General features: G+C 44.1%; 1 protein-coding gene across 1 annotated transcript in view; it reads right to left on the bottom strand.

The window, feature by feature from the left end:
• The window catches only part of SPECC1L (sperm antigen with calponin homology and coiled-coil domains 1 like), a 126,627-nt gene that overhangs the window by 17,467 nt on the left and 94,866 nt on the right, over nt 1–14,294 (bottom strand). The window contains exons 12-13 of the mRNA XM_029054169.2: nt 12,241–12,397; nt 9,715–9,817 (exon numbers count right to left, since the gene is read on the bottom strand). Of these exons, the coding sequence (XP_028910002.1) occupies nt 9,715–9,817; nt 12,241–12,397 (260 nt within the window). The remainder of the gene's footprint in view (nt 1–9,714; nt 9,818–12,240; nt 12,398–14,294) is intronic.

The following is a 14,294-nucleotide window of genomic DNA, read 5'->3' on the forward strand; positions in this document are numbered from 1 at the left end:
ATTATATATATATATATTTAAAACACAATGAAGTCTGCTTCATAAAACAATGCCCACTAGAAATACACCATTACAATTCCCGTATAACAGAACGGAGGGAGAAACAGGCATAAAAAATAGCTGTGCTCAAAATTCCTTGATTCTTTTAATGGAATTTATTGGCTGAAGCCATAAGATAATCATATTCCTCCCCAAATCATTCCTTTCAAATATCATATTTGACAGAAAATTATGCCTTTGTTTCCCAATCTGCAAAATGGGGATTCAATTTTATTCCCTCTTACCCCTAGAATGTAAGCTCATTGTGGGCAGGGAATGTGCCCATTTACTGTTATTTTATACTCTCCCAAGCGCTTAGTTCAGGGCTTTGCACACCGTAAGCACTCAATAAATACGACTGAATGGATGAATTCTTTGACTGTGAGCCCCCCATGTCAGGCAGAGACTGTGTCCAACCTGATTGTGTTATATCCACCCCAGCGCTTAGTACAGTGCCTGGCCCAAAATAAGTGCTTAACAAGGACCATAATTATTATTATCCAAATAAGGCAACCCTTACCCCTGTTTAATTACCACATTTGAAGCAAATTTTGGAATTCTTAATGTTTATAAAACTCAGAATGGGTCCGGGATCGATGGCAAGCATTCAGGGGTGAGCCTGGTGGACTTGCTCCAAGCGGCATCATTATCTGGTCTAGCCCCTTCCCTACTCAGCCTTTGGGGCTGGAAGAGAGCCAAGAAGAGCCTGCATCTTCCAGCCTGGAAAAATAGGAGTTTCAAATGCCCATCTACGAATGCACCCGCGTACCCATGACTTCCAAAACAAAAGAGGCGGAAAGAAGGGTGAAAATAGTACGTCTAATTGGCCTACGATCCCGCAGGTCGGAAACCTGCAGCACTGGAGGTGCCTGGCACCACATACACAGGCACAAGCCATGTCTTCTGGCGCCAGGGCATCCGGCATCCGAGCATACGTGCAGTGGCGGGCAAACGATCCCTAATCCCCTAACCACGTTGCAGCCAAATGTGCGGTCAAAACATGTATTCTGGCCAAACCGGCCGTATTTCAAAGAACGCAGTTCTTACCTAAAATTGGCACACCATTAACTTTAACCTGCTTGACCTGTTGGAACAGGACGAACGCTTTCTTTCCGGGAGCGTCGTTCCAGGTCGTTTTTCATATACAACCACAGCTATGTGTATTATAGACGCCGCCTTTTTGTCTTGCGAACGGGGACCCACGGGGGATGGGAAACAGCAAGACAGAAAAATATAGTCCCACTCTGACCCTTCTGAGATGAGACACCAGGAGCCCAGAGATGAACTCGGGGAACTACCGGAGCCAGAACTCTCAGCAACAGAGTCCCAGAGGGAAAATTAGAGAGGCATCCAAAGAACCACAGAAACCACAGCCAGAAACAGAACCGGTGCGGGGGTGGGGGGGATAGTACCACCGAGGAAAGAGAGACAAGGAACAGAGAGTGAAACAGAGGGTGAGTAATAAGTGTGGTATTTGTTAAGCACTTACTATTCATTCAGTAGAATTTACTGAGCACTTACTAAGTGCACAGCACCGTACTAAGCGCTTGGAATGTACACTTCGGCAACAGATAGAGACCATCCCTGCCCATCGACGGGCTCACAGTCTAATCGGGGGAGACAGACGGACAAAAACAAGACGACTTAATCACGATAAATAGAATCAAGGGGGTGTACACCTCATTAACAAAATAAATAGGGTAATAAAAATATATACAAATGAGCCCAGTGCTGAGGGGAGGGGAAGGGAGAGGGGGAGGAGCAGAGGGAAAAGAGGGCACTGTACTAAGCGCTGGGGTGGATACAAGCAAATCGGTTTGGGCACTGAACACGGTCCCCGTCCCATGAAGGGCTCACAGTCTCAATCCCCATTTTACGTATGTGGTAACCGAGGGAGGCACGTAGAAGTGAAGTGACCTGCCCAGGGTCACATAGCAGACATGTGATAGAGCTGGGATTAGAACTCATGACCTTCTGACTCCAGGCCCATGCTCTATCCACTATGCTTGGAAGAGAGGCCCACTCCAGTCACCACATGATTTTTATGGCAGTCTACTAAGCACTGGGCTAGAAAGAAGCTTATCAGGTTGGAGGCGGTCCATGTCCCACAAGGGACTCACAGTCTTAAGCCCCGTTTAGCAGATGAGGTAAATGAGGTACAGAGAAGGTAAGTGGCTTGCCAAAGGTCTCAGAGCAGGAAAGTGGTGGAGTCAGAATTAGAACCCAGGTCCTCTGGTACCTAGGTCTGTGCTCTACCACCTGGGTTTGGGTTGGGGGGGTAAAAAGTGGCAAGAGCATGGGCTTGGGAGTCAGAGGTCAAGAGTTCGAATCCCAGCTCTGCCACTTGTCAGCTGTGTGACTGTGGGCAAGTCACTTAACTTCTCTGGGCCTCAGTTACCTCATCTGTAAAATGGGGATTAAGACTGTGAGCCTCACGTGGGACAACCCGATCACCCTGTATCTACCCCAGCGCTTAGAACAGTGCTCTGCACATAGTAAGCGCTTAACAAATACCAACATTATTATTATTATTATTATTATTAAAAGTGGGGGAGGGGGAGAGAGGTGTAGAAGGAAGGGGAGAGGGAGGAAGAGAGAGAAGGGGAAGGGAAAGAGGGAGAAGGATAGAGAGGAGAGAAGGTGAGAGTGGAGGAGAGACATTCAATCATATTTATTGAGTGCTTACTGTGAAGCACTAAGCATCTGGGGGGAGTACAATACACCAATAAACAGACACATTCACATTCCCTGCCCACAATGAGCTTAAGTCTAGAGATGAGTTTATAGATTAGCACGCTCTCTTTGTCTCTCCCTCCCTCCCTGCCAAGGTGGACCACGCGCCTCCATCTGTGGGCTCCAATTTCCAGGCCACCCCTCGGCTATTCCCGGATGGGCACCAGTTGCCTAAAATACATTCAGGTTTCTCGCTCTGTTCTTGATGGTCCACTGCTCCCGGTGGAATAAGCATCCCTCAGCCAAATTTTTCAAATTAAAACCCTTCGTCGGGAGTGTTGAGAGTCTGACGGAGCAGAGGGAACTGAGAAGCCAAAGTTCTGGAGCAGAAGCACCCAACCTCTTCGACTTCAGAGAACTAAGGTCGACACAAATGTCACAGCTAGTCGCTTGAGAATTTTCCTCACCAGCACCGCCTACAAACCCCACATACGTTGAAAGGTAAGTCAACGTAGAATGGTGCCTGCTCCAGCATCCAGTGTTGCATATTTCAAAACAATGGCGGAGCCATGACAACACGGCATCTAGACTGTAAATTTTTCCATTCGCAAGTATTTATTGAGCGCTTACTACGTGCAGAGCACCGGACTAAGCGCTTGCAATGGACAAATCGGTAACAGAGAGAGACGGTCCCTGCCCTTCGACGGGCTCACGGACTAATCGGGGGAGACGGACAGACGAGAACGATGGCAACAGATAGAATCGAGGGGAAGAACATCTCATTAAAACAATAGCAAATAAATAGAATCAAGGTGATGTACATCTCATTAACAAAATAAATAGGGTAATGAAGATATATCCAGTCGAGCGGACGAGTACAGTGCTGAGGGGAGGGGACGGGAGAGGGGGAGGAGCAGAGGGAAAGCGGGGAGAAGACGGTTTAGCTGCGGAGAGCTCAGTCTGGGAAGGCCTCTACACTGTAAACTCAACTCTAACTCAAGAAAGTGTCTACCAACTCTTGTATTCTCCCAATACAACAGTACGGTAGGTATAGCGGTTAGAGCACGGGCCAGGGCGTCAGAAGGTCATGGGTTCTAATCCCGGCTCTGCCACTTGCCTGCTGTGTGACCTTGGGCAGGTCACTTCACTTCTCTGGGCCGGTTACCTCATCTGCAAAATGGGAATTAAGACTCTTTGCCCCACGTGGGACAGGGACTGTGTGTAACCCAATTTGCTTGTATAATAATAATAACGTTGGCATTTGTTAAGCACTTACTGTGTGCAGGACACTGTTCTAAGAGCTGGGGTAGATACCGGGTAATCAGGTTGTCCCACGTGAGGTCCACAGTCTTCATCCCCATTTTATAGATGAGGCAACTGGGGCACAGAGAAGTGAAGTGACTTGCCCACAGTCACACAGCTGGCAAGCAGTGGAGCTGGGATTTGAACCCATGACCTCTGATTCCCAAGCCCGGGCTCTTTCCACTGAGCCACACTGCTTGCATCCATCCCGGCGCTTCGTACAGTGCCTGGCAAATAGTAAGTGCTTAACAAACACCGTAATCATTATTATTACAGTGAACTGCATACAATAAGTGCTCGATAAATACGAGCGATTATCAAGCGGCTAGCCGAGCGGAGTTAACAGAAGCCGAGAGGGCAGAGGAAGCTCCATAAGGCCCAGCTATCACAAAACCTCAGGGAATGATTTAAAGCTAAAGAATACTGGAAGACAAAGAGAGGCCAGTTTGACAGACAGCTCCTAGGAACGAGAGGCTCTTTTTAGTCAGCGAGAACGGCCCGATACGACGTGGAGAGGCGAATCAACTCTGAAGGACACTGGCAACGGCTGTAAGCTGTAAACCGAACAGCAGCCTTCATATATTCTCATATTCTGTCAACACTGGTATCTTTAACAAGAGAGGGTACCGCTTTATTTTGCATACACACGTTGAATAATAATGCTTCTCTCTATTTCTTAAGGTTTCAAAATTCAGCCAGAGTGCCTGGTGTCACGTTCTGAAAATCGCGGCTTCTCTTGTCAGCTGTGTGACTGTGGGCAAGTCACTTCACTTCTCTGTGCCTCAGTGACCTCATCTGTAAAATGGGGATTAACTGTGAGCCTCACGTGGGACAACCTGATGACCCTGTATCCACTCCAGCGCTTAGAACAGTGCTCTGCACATAGTAAGCGCTTAACAAATACCAACATTATTATTATTATTATTATTCTACGCTTGAACAAACGGTACTAATTCAGTTCAATAACTGGGGCTCAAGACCTATTTTTAAAATTGAATACTCAACCTTAACCGAAGGGAATGCTAACCGTGACGTAACAACTTTCCATTGTTCACTATTCATAGGCAATGGTGCCAATCGCGGCCAGAGTGGAACAATGAACTCTCCTCTTTAAATAAGCAGACCTGTAAATGGAGTCCAAACTCGTAACGGGGGCTTCATATCAGTGGATTCAAAATTTGCCTGAGGTCATTTAATTTTTAGGGTAATTCAGTACTGCTTTATTCGGCACCAGACTTCTGAGACAGAAACAAAAAGGTGTTTTGGGGAAGTTTGCCAGGGTATTGGAAGACATTTCAAAATTGAATTCGGGACAGACAGAGATTGTTAAATTATATACTTGATTCATCCTTGAAGCAACCTCTTTAGTCTGGCAAATCAATTTGGCATGTTTCTCAGGCCTATTTTATACCCTTTTTCCTTCACTCTTGGAAAAAAAAACACCCCACCACAGACCTATAAAATTGGATTTTTTCCACTTAACACTGCCTCTGGATTGTTTAAAGCAAAAATTTCCTTCTGCAGAGTCAGGCACTGATTAGATGAGTCACTGTCTTCATTTACTCTATCATCCAGTCCTATAATCTTCCTAATTCAGGTTTCAAACTCTTTTCTTTTGTCACATTTTAGGATACCACTTGCCTTTCTAGTTTCTAACTGAAGAAAGACTTTCTACGGTTCGAGATTTCCTTGATGCATGTGAGGGAGAGTAGGAGTGAAATTTATAAACAGGCACATTCTAAAACAGTAAAATGAAAACATACCATATAAAAACCTTAAAAGATGTCCCTTTGGAGTTCAATTAATGGTAATTAAATACACCCCCATATGTTTAACTAGCTAACAAGAAACAGAGACGGTAACTTTTTTTATGAACATTAGGCAAGAAGCCAGAAATAATGATTAAAGTCACCATTAATTTCGAGACAAAATTTCCTTAAACCTCATTTGAACTGCCTCAGGTTTCATGGTTCTATAAGCTTATTCAAAGCAATTTCATTATCCATGTTTCAAAATTAGCCTGATAAAACACTGCAAAAGGAATAGGAGTGACAGAAGATTAGATGTGCCTTCATGTTTGCCATAACAAATGGTAATTGGTAACTGACAGCACAGTCTGCTTTCTAACAAAGCAACATCTGCTCAATATGTATTAAAGTAACCTGTTTTTTTGCACATCTTGGATTCTTAAGTATGAACTGATTACACGAAATCACTAATAACAATTCCAGATTATAATGAACAGCTTAAACACTGGATTGTTCAAACCATGGCTTCCGAATTTTTTTTTCCTATGCACAAACTGTGGACTTTGGAGAGTCTAAAATATGAATCTCTCTCTATGTTACTTTTCTACACCTGTAATATGTAATACAACCTCGTGTGGTAGATGTGGTCGACAGTTTTTCAACCACGCTATCGCTGATGGAAATGCTTTTTTCATCTGCAACATCTGGAACTGCTTTTGAATTGTCCTTTTAGTATCAATAATACATTAGTGTGTTCAATAATATATTAAGATGTTCTAGAATATAATGGGGCTCATTATTCAGCCTAGGAAATAATCACTTCAAGTTTAGTGTCCCACAAAATTTTTTTTTAGCCTATGTTATTTCCCAACCCCTACTTTATTTCCCAACCCCTACTTCTGAACTTTTATATATCGATTACTGATCTTCATCGCTTGGCAGGCAGAAACATCAGCACTCTCCTTCTCCAGCTACACACTAAGACCCACCCTCTTCCAGGACACGAATCCTGTCCCCAACAAAGTGCATGAACACACAAATCCAGCCAAATATCTGCTCACACAATATCCCCTCGGCATTGCTCTAGGCCTCATCACACACTGTGACGGTGTTCTTCTGCTATTAAGGAGAAGATTCATGAGAACACACCGTGACTCCAGACAGTAATGAAGTAGAGAAGCAGCGTGGCTCAGTGGAAAGAGCACGGGCTTGGGAGTTAGAGGTCATGGGTTCGAATCTTTGCTCTGCCACTTGTCAGCTGTGTGACTGTGGGCAAGTCACTTCACTTCTCTGTGCCTCAGTTACCTCATCTGTAAAATGGGGATTAAGACTGTGAGCCTCACGAGGGACAACCTGATTACCCTGTATCTACCCCAGCGCTTAGAACAGTGCTCAGCACGTAGTAGGCGCTTAACAAATACCAACATTATTATTATTAAGGATACAGAGTTAGTTTTAAACACTCCCCAAACTTAGCAAATAAAATATTAAGACTAGTACAGATTACTATAAATACTAAAAGGCAGAATCACATGATTACGGAGCTGGAAAGGACCTTAAGTGATCATAATTCATTCTCCTGCCACTAAGCAGGGAGATTTCTCACCTTTACTACATCGATGAATGACCCAGAACATCGCATCACCTGCATCAGCTAATTCGTCATTTCAAGCTTCCACTTATAATAGTAAATGGTTTAGCAAAACCTCCTATGGGAAAACGGGGAATTTATCAGGAGAGAGAGTGAAGTGTCACAGAGTGAACTACAAAGACAGGAAACAATTGAGAGGGGTTGCTTCTGTTTATGAGCTGCACTAAATAGAGGTGATTTTTACTTTTTTTTAAAATCAACTGGAAGACGTTAAGGGGAGCTGAAACCCCAATTCCGCAGTTAACGCAGTTACAAGAATGCGGGTCTCTGCCTTAATCTAGCATCATTTATCAGCCAGCTCCTCTGAGATGAGGCTCGTCCGGTTCCTCGTAACCGTGACCTGACGTGGACTTAGATGAGGAGCGCATGCTGTAAGGCACGTAAGAGCTGTCCCTGCACTAGACATGTGAGATCTCCCAATCCTCTCCTTCTCTGCGATTGCCAGCAGCTAAACAGCCAGGGACACGAAACCCAAGCTGTTAAATCGACCCGGGCAGGGGGATGGGCTCATCTGAACACATGGCTAGCTGAGAAAATGACTCTGGTCCTCCTTAGTCTGCTTCCGCCCTGAAGGGTCCTGTGAAATGCACCTTTTATTTACTCAAAAAAAAAAAATTAAAATCAGTTTCAGTCACTTTCCTATTTTAACCCATAGGATTTCCTAAAAAAAGAACAGGTGTCCGGTCTGCTTTTAAAGGGAAAGAAGATCTCGCCCTCTACCAGAAGAATGCCACAGACACAAATCCAAACCGTTTGATATTATTACAGACATGTCCACAGGATGTGAGGGAAGGGGAAGACTGGCTTTGCAAGTGCACGCCGATCCATTGTGCTAAACAATTCTTTTCCTATAGATGGTTAGCCATCCTGTTATGCAGTCTTCGGCTTCCTTCTAAATTGTGAGCAGCAAGAAACTACAAAAGGAAGCTTTCAACTTAAGTTTTTCACACTAAACACCCCCAGTATCCAAACTGGATGCCTAAAATCCTTCCCAGGTTTGGGTCTAGTCTCAGTTTTTCAGAGGATTAAAAGAAAAAAGCAGTACACACTCTGTTGAGATTAATAGCTTCGGCCTTACTATTTCTATTGGCATCATCTAAAGCTGAAGACACAAAATGGGTAAACAATTGCAATACAAAGCTTCCACAATAAAATCCGACTTTCTCACCGCAATTTGGGGGTGTGCTAAAGAAAAAAGACTCAGCTAAAATTAGACCTTGAGCATAATAATCGTAATTCTCCTAAAATGCACGGTGGTGTGTTCTTGCAAAACTCCACGTTGAGGAAATTGCGTGCTGTAATACTTACCTGTTCCGATATTGTCCGCAGGTGGGCAAATGGTTTTTCCAATACAGTAATGTGCTGTTTCCAAACAGGCTAGTGTTTCAAACAAATCTTCCCTAATTACTTGCAATTCTAAGCCGAAAGGTCTAATAAAAATCTGGGTTACGGCAGAAGTAGAGAATCAGCACGGCCTAGTGGAAAGAGCACGGGCCTGGGCGTCAGAGGACCTGGGTTCTAATCCCAGCTCTGCCACTTGTCTGCTGTGTGACCTCGGACCAGTCATTTCACCTCTCTGGGCCTCGGGCCCCTCGTCTGTAAAATGGGAACGAAATAATTGTGGTATTTGTTAAGCGCCTACTATGTGCTAAGCACTGCACTAAGCGCTGGGGTGGATCCAAGCAAATCAGGTTGTACACGGTCCCTGCCCCACGTGGGCCTCACAGTCTCATTCTTCATTTTATAGATGAGGTAACTGAGGCCCGGAGAGGTGAAGCGATTTGCCCAAGGTCACACGACAGACAAGTGGCGGAGCCGGGATCAGAACCCAGGACCTTCCGAGTCCCAGGTCTTTGCTACGCCACTACGCCATGCTGCCTCAAGCTACTCTCTCCTAGCACCCCATGTGGAACAGGGACTGTGTCCAACCTGATTAGCTTGTATCTACCCCAGTGCTTAGAACAATGCTTGGCACATAGTAAGTGTTCAACAAATACCTTTTAAAAAAAAGTGAACATTTTCTTTCCTGAAGGAATTAAATTAGTTAGGTTTGGACTTGAGAGAATATGTTCAAAGGACTGTAAGCCCATCAATGGGCAGGGATTGTCTCTGTTGCCAAATTGTCCATTCCAAGCGCTTAGTCCAGTGCTCTGCACATAGTAAGCGCTCAATAAATACTATTGAATGAATGAATACGGTACATATAAGTTTCACTGTGTCATGAGTAAACTATGACCCATGGATATTGGTGTTTTGGTTTTTTTCTCATAACCTGCAGTCAGCCATGAAATATGCAGATACCTGATATCCTTCTGTTTTCTTCTGGCACCACTTCAGCAGCGCATTTCTCTTTGATCCACCGTATTCTCTTGCCAGGGCTGAGAGAGGGTCCTTCCTTTCTTCCCTGGTAGGTGCATGAAAGGTTAATATTCAATTATTTCATAACCCATAAGGACAGAAAATGCATCTTAGAAAGGAAGGGAAACTTGGTAGGTGGGAGCAGGTCATTAGTTCTGCTCGTTAGTCTTGAGGGGAATCCCCTACTATAACAGTAACGGCCGTGTTTCACCTCTTCTTCAAATTTCTATCAACGTTGGAGTTCTTATAGTAGGTCTGATACGGTCTGATCTCCATCACCCAGACTTCGTATGGGGCCCAGAGGAGAGAAGCAGGTCTGCATGTCTTGGTCTAGGCACAACTAAATCCTCCACCAATATTATTTGATACTGATTATATAGGACAGTAAAGCAGATTAGGTTTCTTTTTAGGCAAAATCTGATATATGCTGATTTTTTACTTTAATCATCCAATCGTCAAATGTATGCCAGGAAAAGAATCATACTTTTGGGGGAAAATGGCATGTACTATGAGGAAAGAATAATAGTGGTGCCTTTGTATTAGAATCATAATAATGATGATGATAATTGAGGCATTTGTTCAGCACTTACTATATGCCAACCTCTGTTCTAAGCGCTTGGGCAGGTACAAGATAATCAGACCAGACGAAGGCCCGGGGTAGGGTTCACATGTGTAGGTGGGAGAAAGAGGAATCAGATCCCCTTTTAGAACTGAAATGCAGGCACAGAAATTCATTCCAAACCATATTTAACCGAACAAGCACCGTGCAGTGAGACTGGTGCCTCTGAAGAACTGACTGGCTTATATAATAATAATAATGATGTTGGTATTTGTTAAGTGCTTACTATGTGCAGAGCACTGTTCTAAGCGCCGGGGTAGATACAGAGTAATCAGGTTGTCCCTCATGAGGCTCACAGTCTTAATCCCCATTTTAGAGATGAGGGAACTGAGGCCCAGAGAAGTGAAGTGACTTGCCCACAGTCACACAGCTGACAAGTGGCAAAGCTGGGTTTCGAACCCATGACCTCTGACTCCCAAGCCCGGGCTCTTTCCACTGAGCCATGCTGCTTCTCGGTCAGAGGACCTGATGTCTGTCTACCACAATCCTGCTTTGGTTTCAAAGGAGACGTAAATAAAACTTCTGTTGTGTTGCACGCTGGAAAAGATAAGGGAGATAAGCCGAGAACTGTGACACTGCCCCAAGAACTCATGGAAAAAAAAATTCTCTCCTTTCAAATTAAGCAATAAAGTGCTGCTAACCTCGAGGGAACTGAGCAACCTGTTCCTAAATTCCAAAGAGGCATGTGGTTCTGTTAATAGTGCCACAGGAAATAAGTGAATTGCATGGAGACAATGAGAAATGATTCATGATTTCTATCTTATAGGTCAACTCATTAAGGTATTTTCATTTGTATTCTGAAACAAGGCATTGAAAACCCACTAAAAACCCACCCACATGGAATTTTCTAGTTACATCAGGTAGGGCGGTCTCTATTCTAGAGAAGCAGCGTGGCTCCGTGGAAAGAGCCCAGGCTGGGGACTCAGAGGTCATGGGTTCAAATCCCAGCTCCGCCGCTCCTCGGCTGTGTGACTTTGAGCAAGTCGCTTAACTTCTCTGTGCCTCAGTTCCCTCAACTGTAAAATGGGGATTAAGACTGTGAGCCCCACGTGGGACAACCTGATGACCTTGTATCCTGCCCAGCGCTTAGAACGGTGCTTTGCATGTAGTAAGTGCTTAACAAATGCCATCATTATTATTATTACTGTCTGCATCACTCATGCCATTATATGAAGGTACTGAAGGTACATCCGCTTTAGTGTTCCAAATGATAATAATAATGACGGCATTTGTTAAGCGCTTGGGACATTAACATTAATGCACTTTTAAAGGCCAAGAAACAAACGTAATGAGCTTCTTGAGGGCAGAGTTCATGCCTACTAACTCTACTGTACCTCGCAAGCCTGAGCAGAGTGTTTGGCATTGCGTTAGGAGAAGCAGCGTGACCCGGTGGAAAGAGCCCGGGCTTGGGAGTCAGAGGTCATGGGTTCGAATCCCTGTTCTGCCCCTTGTCAGCTGTGTGACTGTGGGCAAGTCACTTCACTTCTCTGGGCCTCAGTTCCCTCATCTGGAAAATGGGGATGAGACTGTGAGTCTCACGTGGAACAACCTGATTCCCCTGTATCTAATAACAATAATAATGTTGGTATTAAGCGCTTACTACGTGCAGAGCAGTTTTCTAAGCGCTGGGGTAGATACAGGGTAATCAGGTTGTCCCACGTGGGGCTCACGCTTTTAATCCCCATTTTACGGATGAGGTCACTGAGGCACGGAGAAGTTAAGTGACTTGCCCAAGGTCACATAGCAGGCAAGGGCCGGAATTAGAACCCACGTCCTTTGACTCCCAAGCCCGTGCTGTTCCACTGAGCCACGCTGCTTCTAATGGATTGTTAGCGAGAATTAGCTTGGACCTTATTCGGCTCCGGGTCGTCGGAGTGACGGATGCGGTGGGGGAGGAGGAAAGTGACAGCTGTGGCGATGTAGTTCCCATTGCCATGAGAGAGGCCGGAGAGGCTCCATCAGGTGCAGATATATCCCGCTTTATTTCTTCACTACTTCGCCGAGACACTGAAACAAAGAGAAAAATGATTTTACATCGTCGCCTAGAGCTGGTACGTTTGAGTTTGGGCCTGCCTGTTCGAAACAGACTTTAACTGCTGCCAAATTGTACATTCCAAGCGCTTAGTACAGGGTTCTGCACATAGTAAGCGCTCAAGCAATACTATTGACTGAATGAATGAAATGGGAAATCCCTTGTTCTGGTGGAAAATGAGATTCTATTTTATCTGATTTTGAAATGAAACTAAATGAAAGATTAGTTGAGAAATGTCAATGCAACCCTCAAATACTCCCATTGGTAAATTTCCAAATTTAGTATTCATTCATTCAATAGTATTTATTGAGCGCTTACTATGTGCAGAGCACTGTACTAAGTGCTTAGAATGTACAATTGGGCAACAAATAGAGACAATCCCTGCCCAATGATGGGCTCACGGTCTAATCGGGGGAGACAGATGAGCAAAAACAAGACAACATAATCACGATAAATAGAAACGAGGGGATGGACATCTCATTAACAAAATAGGGTAATAAAAATATGTACAAATGAGCACAGTGCTGTGGGGAGGGGAAGAGAGGGGGAGGAGCAGAGGGAAAGGGGGTTTAGCTGAGGGGAGGTGAAGAAGGGGGGAAATGGTAATAGTAATGGAAGTGGTAATAATAACAAAAACACTTAAAGACAGATTTACTGTCTTCATATTGTATAAGGGGTGTAATCTGTTATAACAACAGCAAAAACAACAACAATCACCACCCACGAGCAACTTAAACATTAGCTACCATGATGCTCTCGTTCCACAAAAGAGGAATGGGGATTAAAGAAAAAAGAAAAGAATCAGAATTCAGCTGCATAACCCTGGGATTACTTTGCACTGTAATTAGTGGTAAACGGTTATGATGGGGATGTAGATAAGCTTAAAAAAAACCACCCAAGTATCACCGATGGGAAATTACAAATTACTAATTACAAACCTAATTCCTACTTTGGACATCTGGATTAATGGCCCTTGTCCCTAGGCCACTGTTTAGGATTAGGCTAAAATTAAGAATTGCCCTATAGAAGCCCCTACTTATTCTGCTAAACATTTCAACGAGAGGAAGGCTCTGATTTTTTTTGGATGATGTAAACAGTGACGAAGAACAGCATAAAACAGAACATTCTCATCCAAGAGGATGTCGAGAGTTCTGCGCGAGGAGGAGGTTATTTTAAATTAACAACAGAAATAGAGATAATATAAAATAAAGGAAAAACATTAAATCTTTTTATCACAGCAATTCAAGAAAATATTTATCACTGTGGATGAATGAAGTTAGTCTTTTTATTTGAATATTAGGGATTCATTTATGAGTGTAAATACAAAATTCCCTTTATTCATTCAGCAGTATTTATTGAGCGCTTACTATGTGCAGAGCACTGAACTAAGCGCTTGGAATGTACAATTCAGCAACAGATAGAGACCATCCCTGCCCATCGACGGGCTCACAGTCTTTAGCTATGCAACTGAAATAAGTGGAATAAAAAGGCTTTACTCAGGATTTCCTAGAACGCACTTCTGTTTAGGAGAGAATCTCTTGTACGTTCTGTCCATGAAAACAACTGCAGGTGACTTTCTCTTGCCCACTCACACTTGGATGAAAATACGACGGACTAATTACTAAATATATTGCAAGGACCGATGACTATTTTTTTTTTACAGGTGAAGATGAAGAGTTCCGTAGTTACAACCCTCTCCCTTCCTATTAGCATGTCTGTCTACCGACTTGTCCCTTCCTTGCGTCTATCACCAGCATTTCTCCCTCTCCTGTGTATCTCCTCTCTCCAGCTTCGCTTTCTTATGACTCCAATTCCCCAAAGCCGCCTCCCCTCCACCATTCTCTTTCAGTCTCTTCCTCTCCTTTGCTCAAG

This window comes from Ornithorhynchus anatinus, chromosome 2, assembly GCF_004115215.2.
Source record: "Ornithorhynchus anatinus isolate Pmale09 chromosome 2, mOrnAna1.pri.v4, whole genome shotgun sequence".
In the NCBI taxonomy this organism is placed as follows: domain Eukaryota; kingdom Metazoa; phylum Chordata; class Mammalia; order Monotremata; family Ornithorhynchidae; genus Ornithorhynchus; species Ornithorhynchus anatinus.